The sequence below is a fragment of the Anthonomus grandis genome, chromosome 3 (genome assembly GCF_022605725.1).
Source record: "Anthonomus grandis grandis chromosome 3, icAntGran1.3, whole genome shotgun sequence".
Lineage (NCBI taxonomy): Eukaryota > Metazoa > Arthropoda > Insecta > Coleoptera > Curculionidae > Anthonomus > Anthonomus grandis.
In genome coordinates, this window is record NC_065548.1 from 35,045,609 (window position 1) to 35,070,499 (window position 24,891).

The following is a 24,891-nucleotide window of genomic DNA, read 5'->3' on the forward strand; positions in this document are numbered from 1 at the left end:
AGGAAATTGACATATTAAATTATGATATTGATTAAATATTTGTAGCAATAAATTGAAATTAAAGATATATTAGTAAAAATTTAAATTAGTGAGAAAAATCTATGGTTAGTAATATTTAAATAAGTGGAATAAACTGGCCTGTATATTCCTCCCAGAAATTAACGGTTATCCTTCAAAATCAAGGCTGTAAATGTGTGCCATTTGTAGCTTAGCTATCCGGACTGGGAATCTCTAATACTAGCTCTAACTCTGGCTCCAGCTCCACCGCTTTCAGCAATTTCCCGGGGAAATCAACAGCCTGTAGCCATCAACAATTGAAGAAAAATAAAGAGGAAAATGGATAAGGAAAACCCTAAAACAACGGTTTCCATTGTATTTACTGTCGATAAAAAAATGAATGGCGTTAAAAATGTGACACACTCACCTTGCTAAGTTTAATTATCTATTCGTTAAAATCTTGGACATCCTGCACCAGAATTATGAAATAAACAGTTCCCTAAAGGAACAAGATTAAGGACTATAAATTATAAACCATATTGGGCACTTCCTGCTTCACAAACTTTGGAAATAAAAAACTGGCCTTTTACGTGTGCTTCTACCTGCGACACGGGAACAAGTCCTCGAAAAATGGATGCAGTACCGACTAAATAAGTAACGACCCCACCTCTCGCCTGAGCTGTCAATATCAGCCAATCAGAGAAAATATTAATTATGACCAATCGGAAGAGTGACGGACCGTCAACAGAAAGCATGAATAATTAAACCAGGAGAGTGATGCGTTACAGTAGTAATGTGTCATTGACAGTGTGAATTTAAAGAAATATGAATAAAAGAAGTTGACTGAAATTATTAATATAATTATTGAAATTAATGAAATATCAATGGAGCGTAAGTGAAATTAAGGAATAGAAAAATAAAACGCTACAACATTTGGTGTGGTATTATTGGAAACCATAAAAAATAGGCCCCCCACGAACTACCACCTAATTTGAACAGACTCGTACTCAAAAATCTTACGAAATGAACTTGAGCTCTTTTGAACATATATTTCCTGCCAGTGCATTTTTCTCGACAGGTAGAATGCAATATGCAGGTCTATGCAATTACCTAGACGAACAATATCCCGAACGATGGATGGGCCATGAAGCCTTTACTTTGGCCTGCGCATAGTCCAGACTTAAACACCATAGACTTTTGTATTTGGGGATATTTGAAATCAATTGTTTATGCTAGTACTATAAATAGTCTAAATAAACTAAATGTAAAAATTGTAAATTCTGTAAATGTTAAAAAATTATGAGGATCTTTTTTTTTTAAATACGGCAGTCATCGGTTAAACGTATTTCAAAATGCATTGAAGTTAATGGAGTGGATTTTGAACAGTTGTTACAGTAGCGTTATTTGTATGTTTCTTTGTTTATTATTGTTTTTGGTATATTTGTTTGAAAATAAAATATAAAAAAATTACTTTGGTTATGATATAAGAATTTACGAAAAAATCGTAATATTTTATTTTTTTCAATTTCTTGTTTGTGACCCAATATCTTCAATATTGCGGAGGGTTGTTGGGTGGGGTCAGAAATAAAACAGAAACCTGTTTACCTAAATGTCGACGTTTCGACTTATATTAAGTCATCCTACTGAAATGGATTCAAGTAATTACAGAGATAAAACAAAGTAATTTCAAGTACATAAAAAACACTATTAAAATAAATGTTCTTTAAGTTACAAAAATTAAAACAACAAAAAACAAAAACCACGACACAGTTAAAATTAGATTCAGGTACAATCCGTTAAAAAAAAATTTTTTATAAAAAAAAAACAGTATAAAATTTTTTTTTTTCTTTTTTTTTTATATATACATTACACCTCTTACCTAAGTCTAGGTTTCTTAAGTTATAACACAGTATAAAGAACAAGACAGTAGGTTCACTCTCTTGCGGCCGTTTGAAGTAGGGACTTCTAAACAGTGCCGACTTTTTTTACGCGGTCGTAAATCATTATTTAGTTTCGACGGCAATCCTTTACGATACGGGGGGTGTTTGAAACATTTTTAATAAGGAATATTTTCGTACATCGCGGCGGGCAGCGTGTAATATATGGAATTTTTTGAAATTAAAGGCACTTTGTATTATTGTTAAAATGAAATTGAAAGAATATTATTAAGTATTTCTTTTGAACAAATAACTGTAAGAAAAACACTTGGTAGATAGCTTTAAAATTAAGTTTATTAGAATGTACACAATTAAATCTTAGCTTTACGTTCCTTTCATGCTCTTTTCTTAACTGACCAAAAAACTACCTACCTAATATTACATACACTTAATTAATAATAACTTGGTTAATATACCCATTTTTTAAATATTTAATAAAATTTACATAATAATGTGATAACAACACTCAGCATATGGAACTCGGTAACAGTGAAATACAAAAAGGCAGTTAAATAAAAAAAACTTATTAAATGCCTAATTATTTGCTTTTTAAATAGGGGATGAAAGAAAAAACCACTAAAATTCTAATAAAAGGAAAATAGGTGTTTTACAACCTAGAATTCATATAAATATGCAAAATAAATATAGTTTTACATTGGGGATTATAGTACACATCAATATTTTGTAACTTAAACCCTTAAAAACCACCCTTAATGACGAAAAAAATGCAGTTTTAAGTATGGTTAGACGGTATAAGTGGCTAAAATTTATATCATTTAAATGATTGCAATGCAACTAATAATAAATCAAATAGCTTTCACTATTAAAAACCACCACTAATAACAGAATATTACCAACAATTTTGCATTTTTTTAGATTTAAATCACGATTTAAAAAAAATATGTACTCTAAATCGCAGACACTTTTTGAATTTTTTTGTAGGATCTCAATTTTCCGAGATATTTAAGAAATACTGAAGAAAAGCGTGTATTTTTTTCTGTAAACTAATCCATTTTTATTAAAAAAAAAATGTATATCCCCTTTTACTCCTGCAGCCATCTACGCAACATATCGCCGGCTTTTTTAAAGTACAAAATTTCCGCACAACGCTATTATAGTTCTAATATTAAAGACGCCCCTGTATAACGCAGTCGCCACCGGGCAGCAAAAAAGAGTAGCATCAGAAAGCGAGTGAGAAAGGCAACATTTTGGGCGGCGCTTAGAGTGATCCTTCTATTCTAGTTTATGTTCGGTGGTTATAATTAAAATAGGAGCGTAGAGTTATTTTTAACATGGGTTAAATTGTAGGTGTTACTGTGGGCAAACTAGAATCAACAATAAGCCAAGAAACAAATGTTTTTATTCTTCCGAGCGTTTATTTATTTAATTTTTATGATTCAATGTTATGTTGATAAGTTAAGGATTAGTAGATAAGGAAGATGTATGTATCTATACGTTCAAAACCAGAAACTTAATTTGTTAATACACTGTGTGATCTAAATTTTGGAGTGTATTGAGAGTGTATGTCTGTTTTTTTTTTTTTATAAAAAAAATTTTTTTAACGGATTGTACCTGAATGTAATTTTAACTGTGTCGTGGTTTTTGTTTTTTGTTGTTTTAATTTTTGTAACTTAAAGAACATTTATTTTAATAGTGTTTTTTATGTACTTGAAATTACTTTGTTTTATCTCTGTAATTACTTGAATCCATTTCAGTGTCCTGAGGATGACTTAATATAAGTCGAAACGTCGACATTTAGGTAAACAGGTTTCTGTTTTATTTCTGACCCCACCCAACAACCCTCCGCAATATTGAAGATATTGGGTCACAAACACGAAATTGAAAATAACCAAAACTTGGAACATCGATAGACTGGAACGTAACAACCTGGGATTTTTGGAAAATATAAAACGTAATCATGGAATACAAACCTATGAATACTTGAAGAAATGGGCGAACATCAGCAGACAACTTGCGAATTACAGAAATCACAAGTGTTTTCTTTTACAATGTAGAACCAACCAGGTACTTCCATTACATCTTAGTAGATCAATTAATTGTTTGCAATACTTACTAGTAGAGGAGACTCCATTTAAAAACAAATGTTTTAATCTGTTTAGAGACTTTCAAAAAAAATCGCTTAATTTAGAGATTGCGTACACACACTGGAAAGTTTCCCTACTAGAAAATGATTTAAAATTTATTACCGAATAACATATTTTTGTCTTATGAGCAATCGCAATTTTCATACTATAATTGTCATTTTAAAGAACAGAAACAAAAGCAAAAAAAGAAATTACAAAGTCTTATTTTGGAGCAGACTGGAATTGACAGTATAACAACAAACAAAAAATGGTTTAAAAATTTAACAAAGTAGACCTTTCCAAAAAATGTAGAAGTAACTTTAGCTTTGGGCAATAAATTTAATCTACCTTATGATAATCATAACTTTCCTCTTGAGCAGATTATAATCGATATAGAGTATGCCATTGGCCTTTCCAATAATGAAGAGTTAAAAATACAAAAAAGAAACCAATCTATTAACATAATTACTAATTTTATAAACTCATCTATTCTGAATAAATTAAATAAATCTGAAAAAACCCTCCTAAAATACAGTAACGAAACGAAAAAATTCTTAAAAAAACATAATAATATCTTAATAACTAGGGCTGATAAAGGCAATGTCACCGTCGCGTTAGATAAGGAAGAATACCTACAAAAATCAAACCTTCTTCTTTCAAATACAGATACCTATCAAATTTTAAACAAAGACCCCACTACGTCTATTCAGAACAAACTTAATAAACTATTAGAAAACTTGTGTAAATCAAACTTCTTTTCAAAAGATCAAATAAAAAAACTAAAATGCAATAACGGATTTGGAGGCACTCCAAAAATGTATTTTTTACCAAAAATACACAAAGAAAATACTCCTCTAAGACCAATTGTAAGTTTTGTAGGTTCTCCAATATATAATCTCAGTAAATATTTAGCAAATTTACTTAACTTAGCATTTGAAAAAGATCAATTCTACACAAAAGACTCCTTTGAAGTAGTCACGCAATTGCAAAATTTTAAAATTCCAAATAACTTTATTCTAATATCATTAGATGTAATATCTTTATTTACCAACATACCAACTGATTTAATTAAAAATATAGTCCAAAATAAATGGCACCTTATCAGAGACCACTGTAACATCCCTTTAGAAGAATTTTTAAGTCTTTTAGAGTTTGTATTTGAAAATAGTTATTTTACTTTCAATAATATATATTACAAACAAATCTATGGTCTTGGAATGGGTAACTGTCTATCACCTATATGTTCTGATCTGATTATGTCAGAATTACAGAAATATTGTATGGGGAAAATAAAATTTAGGTTACCATTTTTTAAAAGATTCGTTGACGACATTGCCACGTGTATTCCAAAAACTGAAATAGAAAACATAAAAAATACATTTAACAGTTTCCACCCTAAATTACAGTTCACTATAGAGTGTGAAACAAATAACAAACTTCCATTTCTAGACATTGTATTAATCAGAACAGAAGATAATACAATCATCACTGATTGGTATCACAAACCCACTTTCTCTGAGAGATTTCTTAACTACCAATCAAATCACTCATTTAAACAAAAATTAAACATAATTAGCAACCTAAAATCCCGCGCAATAGCCTTATCTCACTCCAGTTTTCATTAAAAAAATGTTAACAAAATTAAAGATATTTTACTAAAAAACAATTTTCCTTATAAACTATTAAACAAAATCCTAAACAACAACCCTACACCTATTAAAGTCAAAAAAAAACCAAAACCATAAATTTGCAAAAATTCCTTATGTCAAAGGTTTGTCTGAAAGGCTATCAGGAGTTGTTTCTGATGATGAAGTCAGAATAGCGTTCAAAAATGAAAATACCATCAACAAATACTTCTCAAAACTAAAAGATAAAACACCAAATGAGTTACAAAGTGGCGTGGTTTATAAAATACCCTGTTCTGATTGTCAAGGTCTGTATGTGGGTCAAACGGGCAGGTACTTAAAAACCAGAATTAGCGAACACGAAAGAAGCGTAAAACCAACGAACTATGCAGCATCTGGGAAGACTGCTCTAGCAGAACACTCCTTCAATCAACAACACCAATTTGATTTTAACAGCACTCGGATCATTGGCAGAGAATCAAATTATCAAAAAAGAATTTTACTAGAAATGGTTAATATAAAAAAGTATAAAGAAAGCATAAATAAAAAACAAGACACCGATGATCTAAATGCAAGTTACTATAATTTAATTAATTTACTACCAAAAAGATAAAACTAAAACATAAAATTTATTTTTGTCAAAGAGTGTATGTCCCAAATTTAGATCACACAGTGTATTAACAAATTAAGTTTCTGGTTTTGAACGTATAGATACATACATCTTCCTTATCTACTAATCCTTAACTTATCAACATAACATTGAATCATAAAAATTAAATAAATAAACGCTCGGAAGAATAAAAACATTTGTTTCTTGGCTTATTGTTGATTCTAGTTTGCCCACAGTAACACCTACAATTTAACCCATGTTAAAAATAACTCTACGCTCCTATTTTAATTATAACTTAAGAAACCTAGACTTAGGTAAGAGGTGTAATGTATATATAAAAAAAAAAAAAAATAATTTTATACTGTTTTTTTTTTTTATAAAAAATTTTTTTTTAACGGATTGTACCTGATTGTAATTTTAACTGTGTCGTGGTTTTTGTTGTTTTAGTTTTTGTAACTTAAAGAACATTTATTTTAATAGTGTTTTTTATGTACTTAAAATTACTTTGTTTTATCTCTGTAATTACTTGAATCCATTTCAGTGTCCTGAGGATGACTTAATATAAGTCGAAACGTCGACATTTAGGTAAACAGGTTTCTGTTTTATTTCTGACCCCACCCAACAACCCTCCGCAATATTTTATTTTTATTTAGTAACTATTCTAATTTTACATAAATATCAATAACCTTAGGTATTAATTTTATTTAATTTAGGATTGCATTGCTAAAAATCTAGTAAATTTAAGTCATTCACATATTATGAAAATCTAAAAGTGCGATTATTTCGAAAATGGTTCCTCCTAGGGACTTTAATAAAGTATATATTTTTTATGTAATATTAAAAAAGGAAATTATTATGTTACTTTTCAAACCAAGCAGGAGAGCAAAAAAGTTAGGGAAACTTAAACTCTAAAACTGGGAAACTAAACTCTACCGAAAACACGAAAACTGTATACGAAATTTTATTTTTCTTTTTAAAAGACTCGTATGTTCTAAATTTTATGTCAGTATGTCATTTGGTTCAGGACCTATGAGAAAAAAACGATAAATCAAATAATACTTTGACACCCTGTATTTCAGTTACTATTAAAGTTAGGATAAGGCAAGTTGACCTCAATCACCTTATTTTGACGTAATGAATCTACCGTTGTTCTATGTCCCATTACTTTCGGGACACCCTGTATATATATATATATATATATTATGTAAGTCAATCAAGTAAATGCATTACTGAAATGAAAAAAATATATAGCATGCATAAGAGCACGGCAAAGTGCGACGATTATCGAGCCCGGACGGCGATGCAGCGCTTACTTTGGAAGCTGCCAGGCATCGACTAGTAATTTTGTCGTGCCTTTATTAACATCGTATTAAATTTTCAGACATAAAACGATAAGTCAATTTTTTTTAAATTGGCAGTTTGAAATTTGCCAGGCGGGACTTGGCAGACGATTTTCGTTGGTAGGCACCCAAATGCATCATGTATAATGTTTTTGCAACATTTTCACAAATTTTTATTCATAAAAGAATTGTACACATTTTAAATTGCAAATTGACTAACAACATTTTTTTATTTAACAAATGCAAACGCTTTGGCCCGGCAGGCACCGATTGGCGTAATATACAAAGTTTTTTTGGCATTCTGCAATTATTTCGCTCATAAAAGGATCAGCCACTTTTTTTTTTCACTGGCCCTCGTACTATAATCAATATGGATGGATGCATACCCTCCTCCTCAATTAAAAAATCTTGACATTTTTGCAATGTGTAAAAGTCACATCTAGACGTGATAACAAGATCTCAAGAGCATCCCTTGGTTATTTTTAACTGTATTTATTTGCTTCCAGTCAAAAAATTATAATAGATTAATCAGACCATTCACCCTATAGGACAGGTGGGCACCCTCCTCATATAAAATATATTTTTGAATTTTGAAATCTCCAGTCTTGAATTGTACAAGTATGTTAGGGAAGAAATGTATTCAAAAATGTTCTGAAAAACCTCGGACTTAAGCCCCGGGAGAATGTAAATTAGTATAATTCAGAGATAACAATGATTAAGCATTTTTGCGCCTTAAATGTCAACAACAACTGTGTAAATTTTTGGGCAGAACCAGATTTATTTTAATAAGAGGAAAAAATCGTTTAATTGCCAAAGCAACACCGCCTCCTCTATTCTCACTCATTTCAGCATAGTTTCTGTCGTAGCGATATATTGCGTATTCATTAGGAAACAGTTCAGAATTTTAAAAACCATCATGCAGACAAGTCTCAGCAATCATATCATAATCACACGTTAGAACGGCATTGAAGAATGTTTTTGCTTTCGAGCGAAGTGCTCAAACATACTGATAATAGATGCAAAATGATCCTAATTGCTACATAGTGGACTCGAAAATGTCTGATTTATTTCCATTGATTGGCATATGGCATTTTTTTTGTCCAATTTTTTTATCCGCTTGAGTTATTATTTGATCAGTCCCCTACCCCCATTATACCCGAAACGCACATGTCTTGATATTTTTTTATTTAGGAATAAAATTTCTGCTTTGTGCAATAATTACTTATCATTATATAATAACTGGAATAATTATTTATACATTTAAAATTGCTTTGAACAGGGACATCGTTACTTCGTTAAAAAGCGTGATTCGAGTAGAATAAAAAAACTTATTCTTTTATTTCCGTAATAGCGGCTTATTCTTTTATTTCCGTAATATCGGTTATTATAAATAACCGATATTGCATCGAGTAGTTTGCTATGTATTAACACAAATAAGTTAAAACTATATATGCATATAGAAAGCACCTGTAGATGCAAAGAAATGTAGAAGATATGTTAAGCTTTTTCTTGATTCTCACCATTGATTATTTTGGTGTAGACAAGAGCAAATAAAATATTAGTAAATGTCTAGTGTCACCCTGTTTCTGGTATTTTGTATTATTTTTGAAAACAAAAAATACAAACCTGTAGCTCTAATTTAAGTTTATTATTCTCCTCATTGAATCGCTCAAGTTCTTTTGTTTTATATTCAAGTTCTCTATTTCTGCATATACAACTAGCCTGCAAAAAGTAACAATATTTAAAAAATATATCATTTTAATATTTTAGTTTTTGTATAAATAACATTTCGTTTAAATTTTCTAGGAGTCTGAATACAGTTTTTTTTGCCCAAAGCTATTTAAAGTACTTACATTACTGCAAGATTGTTTTCCATTAATTGGAGTATCTGGATTAGCTTGCTTCTCTTTGCTCATACAATGAATATGATTTTTTAACTGTTTGATTTTATCATCTCTGGTTTGTAACTGCTGCTTTAATTCTAAAATTCCCTAAAATGATATCAAATTAAAAAAAGGACAAACTATAATTAAAAATAATATTTCTTACATTATCAGAAACTTCACATCTTGATACGTTTTTAACTTGTTCTAATATCTTATGATATTCTTTCATGTAGTAATCTTTTTCTTGTCTTAAATCTTCCAAAGATTTCTTTGCCTAAAAGATTTTTTGAATTTTATTATTGTTAAAGAAATATTTTGTTTCGTAGGCTCAATAAAGAAAAATATTAATTTATTTAATTTAAATTAGCCACTTTAAATAATGAAGTAGACCACAACTTTATACTCAATATTCTGAATATATTTAAAAAGTATTCCTTAGGCTGGAGTATTTATTACATGTAATATAATACTTAATAATTCCAAGTTGCTTAAACAGTCTTTAAGCGGCATCTGATTTGTATCCAAAATTTAGCAAAAGCTTTATTAATATACATATTCTTGTTTTTCGGTCTGTAAGTTTATATCGTAAATTAGTCCTCGTATTTCTTTCGTGAATTTTTATTTTGAGGGGGTAAGTAAATGGTAATGTGAAATGAGAGATAAAAACGGGGGGGCGTAGATGATGCGTCGGAGGCTAAGAAAAGTGAATATTCTACGCACACCTTCTTGACCGAGAGTCATCCAAAAAAAACTTTTTGGAGTCTTCGGATCCTCTTAAAAACTAATTAATTCAGTTTTAATCTTCTCCCGAAGATACTAATATCGTTAGCGAAACACGTGTCGAGATTAAAAATAAAGAGTATATCAATCATTTTAGTACGAATGCTATATAATTCTTGAACGCATATTGAATTTATGTATTGGTATAGCCATTAGTTCATAGTCCCGTAGTAGATATAAATATTCGGGTTCAGTTCGGACTCGAACTTGGAACTGATTCATGCAACAGGTATTTCTTTGGACTGGATAACATTTGCAAGAATTTTTATAGACAAGTAATAGGATAAAAATTAATAATGTGTTTGGCGACCCCGCAGGTAAATAAAATACACACTCATAATTATACACTCCTGTATATGTCTAGGCATCGACAAAATGAGATGATCGATGTCTGGTTGTGGCACCAACTTCTAAGCAACTCGAACTTTATGGATTAGATGTGCCAAAGTCTGTGGCGGATGATGCAAAGTAGCTAGGTAGCTTCCCATATGTTTTCACATATGTTCAATAAGAATTAAATCCGGTGAACGGGTGGCCACGGCAAAACAGTAATGCCTGCTTGTTGAAGAAAGTCTGTAGTATGACGAGCAATATGGACATATCAGTTCCCATTTGACTATTCGACCGCCGTTCTCGACTGTTGCGTCTTACCCTTCTACGGCCATCGTGTATACCTATTATTATTATAAAAAGATTCGCAATTTATCGCTCCAGCCCAAACGATGATAGTTCTGATCAATACCCCGTTTAAAGGCCAGAGCGCTCACAATAATTTTGGCATTAGGTCATCATTTATGTAGACCTAACAAATTGGATCACATAATAGCCGACCGACAGTCGGCGACAGGTTGTTTATCTTCCCACTTTTACTGCCGGTTCCGTGCGCTTTTTTTATTTTTACATATTAAACTATAATAAATTAATCTGAATATGCGTTGTGCATCGGGATGTCGGAAAAATTACTCTAAAAACGGGCCTACAGTTGATGCATTTAGTTTTCCAAAGGAGAGTGATTTGCATAACAAATGGTTATGAGCAATTCCGCCAAACGACTTCGTGCTTGGTAAATGCTCTGTGAAGTGTGTGAATTACATTTTCCTAAAGGTAATATAATTTGAAATATTTCTGAGCAGGATCCCAAAACAGGTAAAATTATTTTAGTCAATTCAAAAAAACCCCGATTAAAGGAAAATTCAATTTCCTTTAATCGGGAATAAAAGAACAAAAAGTTCGGGAGAGTTTAAATGCAGTGCTTGTGAAATGTGAGTATGTGAATTTTCACCGTCAACGATCAAAAAAAACCAATGCAGCACCAAAACTCAAATCAGCATCAAAACTATTTTAATAAAGTCATTACCACAAAAAGAAGCACAACCGAATACCCGAAATAATTACATAGATATTAGAATTTTCTCAGGTAATCAAATCTTGAACAGTGAAGAAGTTTAGAAAACTCAATTTTTCTGCTTAAAAGATATTTTTTTTAATTAAAATTATCAAGATCAAAAAGAAAATATTAAACCTACTTATGTGCAATTAATCGTTGAGAATAAACCTCTAAATTTTGAAGCTGATTCTGGATTTGCTCATTCAGCAATTTCTGAAAAATTGTATTTAAGATATTATTTAAATAAACCTTTATTTAAAAATTATTTAACTCTTAAAGATTATGTTGGAGTTTGTTTCGAGCCTTTAGGATATTTAAATTTAAATATTCTGTATGAAAATAATCCACATATTTTGAAAATCTATGTAATTCGAAATGGAGAAAATATTGGTAGGAATGGATTAAATAAATTTAATTGAGGTATAAGTTAAATTAAATTTGTAGATAATGAGCCAAAAATAGATTTTTCTACCAAGATTACGGAATTGACTAATAAATATCAACAAGTTTTTGACGGTCAAATGGGAAATTTTAATAAATTTCAAGTTACTTTAAAAGTAAAAGAGGGGACTAATCCAAAATTTTTTAAGGTTAGACTTGTACCATTTACCTTGAAACCTAAAATTCAGGATGAGTTAGAGAGACTAATAAAAAATAAAGTATTGGTACCTCTACAATTTACAGAGCGGGCCATACCCATTGTCCCTGTGTTAAAGCCAAACGGTACATCAGTACGCTTATGTGGAGATTTTAAAATAACGCTTAATCCTTGTTTAGAACTGCAGCATTTTCCTTTGCCGCGTATCGAATATCTTTTTTCACAATTGCAAGGGGGTCAAAGATTTTCAAAAATTGATTAGTCTGAGGCTTAATAACAAGTTTCTTTAACACCAGAATGTAGAAAGCTAGCTAGTAACCATAAATACACATAAAGATTTATTTTCATAGACAAGATTACCTTATGATATAACTAGTAGCCCAGCAATTTTTCAAAATATAATGGAATAAATGTTCAGTGATATGCTAGGGGTTGTTTGTTTTTTGGACGACCGTAATATGGAAGAATGATATTGAACATTTTGAATGTTTGGAAGCAGTTTTTTATCGGTTTAAAGAATGTGGTCTAAAAGTAATAAAAGATAAGTATTTTCTTATGCAAAATCTGTTAAATATTTAGGACATGTGATTGGTACGAGGTATGAGGACATAAAAAATTAATTTTTTCAATTAAAAATATTCCTACCCCCGAAAATATTACTCAATTAAAATATTTTTTAGGAGCATTAAATTTTTTTTTTATTAAAATAAAAGTCTTAAGCCCATTATAAAAATTGTTAAAAAAATATAGTAAATGAAATTGGAACACTGAATATAAAGAAAGTTTTGCAAAATCCAAAATTATCTTGTTATATTTATCAGTGTTATCACATTTTGATCCTGAGAAAAAAGTTAAACTTTCTGTGGATGCAAGCCAATATGCTTTAGGTGCGACACTAAGTCATATTTTGGAAGACAGTACGGAGAAGCCAATTGCATTTGCATCATGATTGTTGAATAAAGCTGAAGTTTCCTATTCGCAAATTGAAAAGGAAGGTTTAAGTTGTATAATAATAATAATAATCTTTATTTAGCATAAAAAAGCTACATATAAAATACAATACATTTTTACAAAGTTCAATGAAATTATAATATTTTTGTAAACCCAGTACATTGTAACCTACTTTCGTAAGCAGGAATAACAAATATCGAATTAATACATACGTAAACCGATGATTTGACAAAACAAGTTATTGTAAACTATAGAAATATATATATATTTCTATAGTTTACAATAACATAAATACAATAAGTATATATATAATGTATATTTCAAGTAAAAAAATTCTATCAATATTTATATAATCAAAAATGTTTACTATTTTGTGATCATAAACCTTTGTTGACAATATTTGGACCTCATAAAGGATTACCGGTTTTTGTGGCAAATCGGTTACAAAGATAAGCACATATTTTGTCAGCATTCAATTATGAGATAAAATATGTAGCAACATAGTTGTTTGCTGTAGAGCTATAGCTTAATAATTTGTGAAGAATATCAAAATTATATTTTAAAAGAATTGCATAAGACACATATGGGCGTAGCTAAAACAAAAAATTTTAAACGTTCATATGTGTGGTGGCCTAAACTAGACATGGAAATTGAAGATTTTACTAGGAAGTACGAGTCATGTGCGATTTATGCAAGCAATTTACCAAAAGTTTCATTAGAATTATGGGATTGGCCAAAGATATCTGGAAAAGACCACATGCTGATTTTTTTCTTTTTGATAAAAATTTTCTTGTAATTTAAGATGCTACTTCTAAATGGATGAAATGCGTTGATGTTAATAATTTGACAAGTTCAAATATCATTAAAATATTTCGCGAACATTTTGCACGTTCTGGACTTCCTAAGGAGTTAACTACTGACAATGAAGCTATATTTATATCAGAAGACTTTCAAATTTTTTTAAATTCTAGTGATATCAAACACTTAACTGGGGCACCTTATCATCCTGCAACTAATGGTTCAGCTGAAAGTGGGGTTAAGAAGGGCTATGATTGCCTTACATAGAAATGAGAAACCCCTACTGAAATTAATAATTGACAATGGATTCAATGACTTCAATTTTAAGTTGTTGTTGCTGAAAAATATTTTCCAGATAAAATTTATCAATTTCAATTTAAATTTATCAACCCTTAAAATTAAAAAACAAGTGTAGGAGAAAAGAAAACTATCTTTAAAGCAGGTATACCAGCATTTAGGGAATTCCAAACAAATCAACGAATTTCATTCATCTTATATGAATTTCATGAATTTTATAATGGTATATTATATCGATTTAATCAATTTAATTAATTATATTAACTCGATTTAATCTCAAAATCGACCTGACTAATAAACAGCTTATTAATTTAACTGGCAACCTTATATTACCCTTTAAATATCAACAACAACACAGATGAAAACATATCCGTTAATTTAGACAGACCTTTTGATCTTTTTTCCGAAAATGTAAAAAAAACATATGATTTTTTACACATAACGATTTTACCAATCAAAAAGAAAAATCTCATATTTTTCATCGACGAAGAAAGAAGAGAATTATTAAAATTATTTGACACTCTGGATATTCTTTTACATTCCAAATCGTATCGCTATCCGTTTATCCATAAAGAGGAAGTCCAACGGCAAATAAATAAGATACTCAATAATGGAATAATCAGACTAAGTTATCTAGTCCCTGGAGCAGCCCAATATGGTAAAAAACTAGATGCTAGTGGAAGACCAGTAGTGCACCTAACTCAACAGAAAAGAGAGCATTCACTGTGGAGAATGGACACTATGAGTAAGTGAGAATGCCCTTCAGATTGAAGAATGCACCTGCAACCTTCGAAAGGATAATGGATTATGTACTAGGAGGCCTTAAATTCTGCCTAGTACATATGAACGATATCTAAATATTTATAATATATACAGGGTGTCCCGAAATTACATCGCAATATTTTACCAGCCGCATCTTTGTCTAAAAATAAGACAAAAAGTTCAAATACAGTATGGTTCAAAAGTGCATCATTTTTAAGTTACAGGGTGTTTTATGAATCATGTTAAAGATGGTTTTTTGTTAATATATCCGGAACGCCTAGTTGTAATCTTTTGAAATTTTCAACATTTACTATTGGTTTTATTAAAAACTGATATTGCAACCATTTTTGCCAAAATGTATACAGGATCGCGTAAAATAAGTGGTCGGTAAAGTTTAAATTGTTAATACTTTTTTTCTAGCAACTCCGTGATAATTTTGGTATTAGAATTGGAAAGAAGAAACATTTTCACATAAAGAAGGTGCTCTTGTCTAATTTCGATAGGAGCTTCCGTTTTCGAAAAAATCAATTATTAATAAATGATGAATTGGTATTTCAAAAAGTAACTACAAATAACATCTTGTAAAATAATAGCTGGCTGTGTTTGTTGACAATTAGTTTATTTGTTAAATTTTGTTTAACGTTTTGTTGACATTTCACATTTTTTAAATTTGCTTTGGCAAAGTAAATTAGTTCTTTTTTGTGATTCATTTTTCAAAAATTATGGATAGATTTACAAATCAAGAAATAGCTGATATGCATTTTGTTTATGGTTTCTGTAATGGCAGTTCTTTAGCGACTGTCCGTAAGTATCGCCGAAGATTTCCCCTAAGACATGTTCCAGGTCGTCAAGTTTTTATAAACACTCTCCGAAATTTATGCAATAACGGAAGTTTTCAAAGAGCTCCTGGACAAGGACAGACCACAAGAAGATTATAATTTAGAAAATGTTTCAAATGTTTTTGAAGAAAATCCGGGGGCAAGCATAAGAAATGTGTCAAGAGCCATACATATCCTTCGCTCTATAGTAAGTAATTAAAAAAATTACTTATTGTTACGATAGTAATTTAATTTTTATTAGATTGGAAGAATGCTAAGATCCCAAGGGTTACATCCGTTTCATTACCAGCGGGTCCAAGATTTAGAGCCAGACGATTTTCCGTTGAGGATCCAATTTTGTCAATGTGTAATTAATAATCCAAACTTAATTCCTTCCATTTTATGGACGGACGAAGCCATTTTCACACGAAATGGTTCATTTAACATGCATAATATGCATTTTTGGGCAGATCAAAACCGAAGAGCCATAAGGCGTAGTAATTTTCAAAGAAGGTTTCCGGTAAATTTGTGGGCCGGATTAATCGGGGACCAACTTATTGGCCCGATAGAATTACCCAATCGGCTAACTTCGGAGAATTATCTTCATATGCTGGAAAATAATCTTGTGGAGCTTCTGGAAGAAGTTCCTCTTATCTTACACCAAAACATGATTTTTCAACAAGACGGAGCGCCTGCTCATTTTGGTCGCAATGTGCGTGAGTGGATGAATAACCATTTTCCTGAACGTTGAATTGGTCGAGGTGGTCCTATAAATTGGCCTCCTCGATCTCCAGATCTAACTTCGTTAGATTATTATTTATGGGGACATTTAAATGAGTTGGTATATGCCGTGGAGATAAATACCCGTGAACAACTGATCCAAAGGATTAATTGGGCTGTTAATGAATGTGAAAATGTTTCTTCTTTCCAATTCTAATACCAAAATTATCACGGAGTTGCTAGAAAAAAAGTATTAACAATTTAAACTTTACCGACCACTTATTTTACGCGATCCTGTATACATTTTGGCAAAAATGGTTGCAATATCAGTTTTTAATAAAACCAATAGTAAATGTTGAAAATTTCAAAAGATTACAACTAGGCGTTCCGGATATATTAACAAAAAACCATCTTTAACATGATTCATAAAACACCCTGTAACTTAAAAACGATGCACTTTTGAACCATACTGTATATGGACTTTTTGTCTTATTTTTAGACAAAGATGCGGCTGGTAAAATATTGCGATGTAATTTCGGGACACCCTGTATATAAGTCTAGAGGAACATATAAAAAATTTGACAGTTTGAACAGTTTTTAAAATGCTAAGATGTTGAAGATTGAAGACCAACTTGATAAATCGGAATTTTTTAGAACTGAACTAGAGTATTTAGGAGCAAATAAGGAGTAGGCCAAATCCTAAAAAGATCGTGGCCATATAAAAATTTCCTATTCCCAAAACAGCCAAAGAAATAAATCATTTCTGGTACTGTAAAGATATTATAAACAATTTATTAATGGATTTGCAAAGCTAACGAAACCTTTTACACAATGTTGTAAAAAAAGCGTAACAATTAAATTAACATCTGAATACATAGAAGCATTTGGAACTTGTAAAAATCTTTTGTGTAATAAATAATTCGATTTTACAGTATCCCAATTTTGAGAAAACCTTTTATCCTAAAAACGGATGCCCCTAACATAGCTATTGGAGCAGTAGCTATTGGAGCAGCAGCCAAGAACAAGCTTTACCCATTACCTTTAAGAACTTTAAACCCAGCAGAAACAAATTATTCAACCATCGAGTAGGAATTATTAGCCATTGTTTGGGCTACAAGACACTTAAGACCTTCCTTGCTTGGAAGAAAATTTATAATAACCACAAGGACATATAACATAAGCCCCTAAGGACTTATTCAGTTTAAAAGAACCTAATTCTAGATTAATAAGATGAAGATTAAAGCTTGAAGAGTATGATCACGAAGTACAGTATTAAAAAGGATCCATAAATACCAACGCCGATGCCTTATCTACAATAGAAATCCATATGATGGAAAATGATTCAATAATTGCCAGCCCTGGAGATATTTCCAACGACATAGATCAGTACTTTTCCAACGAAAATATTATACTGGAAGAATTAGGCCAACTAACTGAACTATTAATCCTTAACACAAAGTAATCGTCCAGAAAAAGAAAATATAATTAAAATATTTAAATAAGACCACCTGGTCCATAAACAAGGGGAGAAACCATCCACACTGCATCAAAAGACCCAATACACAATATACCTTTTACAGAAAATTGTTTTAACATTTATACAAACCAATTTTTAATAACACATGGCTGTAATGAAAAATATGCTTTTAAAACCAAATATTTTGGAAACAAAATATCGATCCATTTAACCTTAACAGAGAACTATGAAAATGAAATAATATATTTCCTCAAAAAATACATAAACCTCAAAGTCGTACACTGTTTATTTCTAGCTGATCTATAAGCTAAAATCAATAATTTAGAAAATAAAATAGGTACTATTTTATCGCGAATATTCATACTTAATTTATATAAGTTAGTGATATCTAACACCTTTTTAAATTATATAATCGATGACTATATGTCAATATGTCATAAAGGTGTGTAACGAATGCCTAATGTCTCTAAAGAAAATATATTTAACTGACAAAACAGCCGCAACTACTAAAGACAAACTCCGTAAAAGAATCGAACATGTAAAATAAGATATCAGTAATAAAGTAGTAACGCAAAAAGAGAAGTCATACATAAACCTTCATTACTCCCGTTTCACTTATACACATATATATTATACACATATACACATATTATGAAGTTATAAAGTTTAATATATACAGGGTGTTTCACTTTTTTGTAGCAGGACTTTAACAGTATTTAGAAAAATTAATTTTAAGGTAGGTTTCTCATATAAATATTGATCGTCAAACTTTTTGTTTCTGAGATACAGGGCGTCAAAGTTTCCCAAAAAAAAAAGTTTTTATTTTTTAATATCCGAACTATCAAATATATTGAAATCAAAATTGGTATAAACAATTCTAGGATGAAGGGTCATAATCGTAAATAATGTCATGTTTCTACGTTGGCCAGTGGCGGAGATATGACTAATTAATAATGTTAATGTGACTAAAAAAGTAGCACGCCACGGGATTAAGTCGATTAAACGATCATTTCTAAATAGTGCATTTAATTGTAAACAAAAATGCCCTCTTGATATTTTTTCGTATCTGACTCCGTTTTCTCCTCAAATTGGGTTGTAAAAATCACTTAAGATTTCAAGATAAATTTATTTCAACCGTCTAATAAATCGCAACATAGAACAATACCACAAATACTTATAACTTATTTATAACAAACAACAGATTACAAGAACACAACAAACAATTAACAAATTTAAAGAAGGTGTTCGAAATGTGAACCATTTTCTGCAATACATAATTCACATCGACGAATAACCGAACGTGAAATGTTATTTAAAAATGATACTATTTCATTACAAGCAATCCTAATTCTATTTATAAGGTCATCCCTTGTTGGAACAGGTGTCGCATACACTCTTTCTTTTAAAAATCCCCATACTGAAAAGTCTAAGGGGTTTAAGTCTGGGGATCGTGGAGGCCACGCTACTGGCCCTCCACGACCCATCCACCTTTCTGGATAATGGGTATCCAACCAGTTTCACACAATTCTCCCATAATGCGCAGGACAACCGTCAAGCTGGAACCAACTCTGTCTCCTTAAATTTAAAGGAATATCTTCTCACATATTCGCATGCTCCCGTTCTAAAAATTCCAAGAAGGCTGCATTTACCCGTGGTGGCAAAAAATATGGTCCAAAAAGTTGATTGTCATAAATACCAATCCAGACATTAACACTAAATTCATGCTGAAAGTTTCTTGGTCGAATTCCATGTGGATTTTCATGCGCCCAAATGTGCTGATTATGGAAATTGACCACTCTACGCCGAGTGAACCACGACTCATCGCTCCACAACACGTTATTTAAAAAACCTGGAGTATTATTAGCTGCATTAAGAATCCAACTACAAAATGCAGTTCTTTGTTCTTCATCTCCTGGTTATAATCCCTGAACAGGCTGCAAATGATAAGGACGTCTATGATCCCGTCTTAACACTCGGTAAACACGGGAAGCTGAAATTCCTAAACCAGCGGAAACTCTTCTAATACTTGTTGTAGGATCTCTGTTGAACTCACGCAAAATTTGTTGCCTATTTCTCTCTATTCGAAAATTTACATTATTTTCATTTCCTCGTACATTGCCTAAACCATTCTCAATAATTTGTCGATGGACTCTTACAAATATAGAAGGATGTGGATGCCTTCTAATCGGATATCTGCGCATATATTCCCGGGCTGCTTCTGCGGAGTTTCCATTTGCAACACCATAAATAAAGTGAATATCCGCTAACTCTTGATTTGAAAACATAAATGGCATTTTGACACAAAAACGATAAGAAGAAATAAACAAATAACACTTTTTGAGAACGCAATTGCAATTTGACACTATAATACTAATATGACATTTACATTTTATGACACTGTTTTTATTACATGGCACACTATTCAAGTTATTAAAATAAATTAATATAAATAACATTTCACGTTCGGTTATTCGTCGATGTGAATTACATATGTATTGCAGAATATGGTTCACATTTTGAACACCTTCTTTAAATTTGTTAATTGTTTGTTGTGTTCTTGTAATCTGTTGTTTGTTATAAATAAGTTATAAGTATTTGTGGTATTGTTCTATGTTGCGATTTATTAGACGGTTGAAATAAATTTATCTTCAAATCTTAAGTGATCTTTACAACTCAATTTGAGGAGAAAACGGAGTCAGATACGAAAAAATATCAAGAGGGCATTTTTGTTTACAATTAAATGCACTATTTAGAAATGATCGTTTAATCGACTTAATCCAGTGGCGTGCTACTTTTTTAGTCACATTAACATTATTAATTAGTCATATCTCCGCCACTGGCCAACGTAGAAACATGACATTATTTACGATTATGACCCTTCATCCTAGAATTGTTTATACCAATTTTGATTTCAATATCTTTGATAGTTCGGATATTAAAAAATAAAAACTTTTTTTTTTGGGAAACTTTGACGCCCTGTATCTCAGAAACAAAAAGTTTGACGATCAATATTTATATGAGAAACCTACCTTAAAATTAATTTTTCTAAATACTGTTAAAGTCCTGCTACAAAAAAGTGAAACATCCTGTATATTAAACTTCATAACAAAGCTAAACATGGCTTAGTTAACATTTTGGGAAAAGCATCAAAATGGCTTTTAGATTCAGACGTTGGATAAAAGATATGAACAAGCAATAAATGACCTTAAACTTTCTCAAAACTCTTATAAAAAGGAGCTTAATTTGCAGGTATCATTATCAAAAGACCTAGTTAATAATTACAATAGTACTATCAATATTCTAAGTAAAAACCAAAACTCTGTGAAGAAACATGTTGCATTATTTGAAAAACACATGAATAAAACCGTAAATGACCTCTCAATTTTATTAAAGCTTTAAAATACTATAGAGCAATTAATAATAAATTGTAAAAGTTTCATAACGTTTTTAGACACCCTAGAAGACGCAATAATGTTTGTAAAGTTTGCTTGCTCAACATTATTGCTCAACTATTGATTGCTCAACAGCTCTGATCCGAAAAGCTGAGAATTCAACCTGCAAGCTCCTTAAAGTCAATGTGTCTACTTCTATTGCGCTAGCCATTACCAATGAGTTTGTATTGGTAATCCCAACTACCTCAAAAATAAAAATCCAGATGCTCTGTGATTCAAGAAGGATCTTCCTCGCAATGAGACCCCATTTGATCCAGATACCCTATAAATGTGGAATCGAAATCCTAGGATCGCAATTTTGGAATGAAGAAACAATCTTGGACTTATATATTGTACTATTCCAGTAACCCGAAATTTTCGCCGAAAAAAGCCCGAAACAAATGGATTCTTGGAAATAATTTGTTTATATACAAAATAAAAATATTGCGCCTTAAAAATCCATCGTCGATTTGATTATAAACGGCATAAATTAGTTTAGTTTAGTTAAATTAGTTTTTCATATAAATTAAATACATAATATTGAATATATAATCTAAATTAGCAAAATTACTTGCAGGAACCCAAACGTAAAACTTTCAGCAGATACGCCAAGAAAAGTTTTACTTAAGGAGACAGTAAAAACACTAGAAAAAACTATTACTACCCACACTTGCAAAAGAAGCCTTGAGACAGAAATTATTGCTGAATAAGGACTCAAAAGGACGCAGGTATACCAATTAATGTAAACAGTTTGCTCTAAGTGTGTTTTTTCTGGGTCCAAAAGCTTACAAAAATATGTCCACAGTTTATCCTCTACCATCAAAATCTACATTAAACCATTTTACGCAACAATGGGTAATTAATCCAGGTTTTAACGAATTTGTTTTTAAAGTATTTGAATGTAGAGTAAAATTGTTGCAGGAAAAAGAAAGAGACTGTATTTTATGCATGGACGAAATATCTTTAAAATGTCAACTATTTTATTATATTTCTAAAGACAAAATTGTAGGGTTTGGTTCAGGGTCATATAAAGTTGCAGGAAGTGCATTAACGATAATGGCAAAAGGAATTGCTAGCAATTGGAAACAACCCATTGCCTATTTTTTTTTATAATACATCGGCACCTGTTAAGCATTTAAAAGATATTTTATTTGAAACTGTCCGAATCATACGCAAAACGGGTTTAAATATTTTTGGGGTTGTATCAGATCAGGGTACTAATTTTCAAAAACTAGCTAAAAGTTCTATAAGTGACAATAGATAATCCCACGTTCTTTGTTGACGATGAAAATTTAAAATTAGTTTATTTATTTGATCTTCCCCACTACTCAAATCGCCAAGAAATAATTTTTTTCAAAACATTCTTTGTTTAAATGAAGGAAAAACAAGTAAAAAATATTTAGAAATGATGTATAATATTGACAAAAAGAAGCAGTTCAAAATGGCTCATAAATTAACAAACGACCACATTTATCCTAATAAATTTCAAAAAATGTAAAGTTAGCTTCGCAAGTATTTAGTCGCTCTGTAGCGGTAGCTATACATACTTATATTGAATTTAACGCCTTGCCAAAAGAAGCAACTTTAACAGCCAATTTTATATTTAAAATGAATTATCTATTTGATTTATTAAACTCCAACAACTTACAAGATTTTCAAGCTTTCATGTGAAATGAAAAGCAAAAAACGTTATTGCAAGATTGCCTTTTTAAAAACTTAAAAGTAAGAAGTTTTGAAAGAAAAAATATGACAAATAGAACAACATTTATTTCTGGGTGGTGGCTTACAATAAGATCAATTTTAATTCTTTGGGAAATGTTACAAAAAAAAGGTTATAGATATTTATTTACACGTAATCTCAATCAAGATTGCCTCGAGCACTTCTTTGGTGAAATTAGAAATTGTAGAAATTAAAAGAATCCTACTCCTATTCAATTCCGTCGATGCTTTAAAAAGGTTTTTGCGTTAGGATATTTAGATAATGTCGAAACAGCTAATTGTATAGATAGATGATGGCGCTAAAGTCCTATTAAATTTAAATCCCGATTTTATTAACAGTTGCAATAATATATGCAATTATTCTCCCACTAAATATATTCCTCTTCATGTTTTTACCAACTATTAGGTAAATTTAAAAAGCTCAGAAGGAAATGCTTCAGTATATGACTCTGGATATTTATTTAAAAAATGTCTCTCACGTCACTCTTGTGATATGCATTAATTTTGCCACTGAGTCAAATGCCCTGTTTAATGAAGAGTTATTTTATTGTAAATTAAAAGCATATGAAACTAATACCTTATTTGGTGGTCTAACCGTACCTCCAAAAGACAATATTGAGTACATAATAAAATTAGAAAGTATTTTTATCGCTGAATTTAATAAATTATCAGCGCAAGAAGCAATTGGCTATAATCTTAAAAAACTATTTTCTAACATTACCTTTAAGCATCCCTGTAATGAATTTCCCATTGACTATTTTTTAAATTAATACATACATATATGTGCGTATTTATTATACATTAAAATGTATAAATGTCGATATTAAAAAAGAAAAATCTAAAAAGAAAGGTAAAGATGTTTATGTAAGCAAGCTTAACATATTAAAACAGTTGCAAATACTCGTAGTACTTATGTATCATACTAAATAATTATTTTATATAAGTTGATGTGTTTCGTATTTAGGTTAAAAAATATGTTTAGAATGAAGTTATTTGTAAACTCAAATTTTGTAACTGCTCGGGCATTATTAGATTGCGGGTCGCAGTCCAGTTATATTACATTCGATTTATGTAACAAATTACAATTAAATAAGACAAAACACAAACTATCTACTAGCTATATCAGGTGTTAGCGATAATTTAAGCTATTCACATTATAGATGCGAACTTTTTATAAGCTCGGCATATGACAATTATTCCTTTAAATTGTCGTGTTTTATTTTAGAGAAAATTACTTCTGATATACCCGATTCAATAATTGATATTGATAATTTCAAAATACCATGCGATATAAAACTAGCCGATCCTGATTTTTTCATACCAGGACAAATCGACATTCTCATAGGAGCTGATGCATTTTGGAATTTAATAAGCGTAGGGCAAATGAATTTAGGTTTATGTTCAGCTTTGCCTCAATATACAAAATTAGGATGGATAGTAGCTGGGTCTATGTCCATACCATCTGATAAACATTTCAACTAATCGCAATGCAATTTATTAAAAAATAAACTTGTTGAAAATCAGCTGAGTAGATTTTGGGGAATCGAGGAAATAAGCGATAAAAAACCATGGTCATTTGAAGAACAAGCGTGCGAGGATCATTTTGTCAAAAATCTTTCTGTTGCAAGTAATGGCAGATTTATAGTATCACTACCATTTAGAGAATCTATCGAC

General features: G+C 30.6%; 1 protein-coding gene across 11 annotated transcripts in view; it reads right to left on the reverse strand.

The window, feature by feature from the left end:
* Positions 1-24,891, reverse strand: part of LOC126734086 (centrosomal protein of 135 kDa-like) — a 437,952-nt gene that overhangs the window by 331,981 nt on the left and 81,080 nt on the right. For all 11 annotated transcript variants that reach the window (XM_050437596.1, XM_050437599.1, XM_050437600.1 and 8 more), the window contains 3 exons: positions 9,643-9,753; positions 9,447-9,584; positions 9,220-9,315 (listed from right to left, as the gene is read on the reverse strand). In XM_050437596.1, coding sequence (XP_050293553.1) covers positions 9,220-9,315; positions 9,447-9,584; positions 9,643-9,753 — 345 coding nt within the window. The remainder of the gene's footprint in view (positions 1-9,219; positions 9,316-9,446; positions 9,585-9,642; positions 9,754-24,891) is intronic.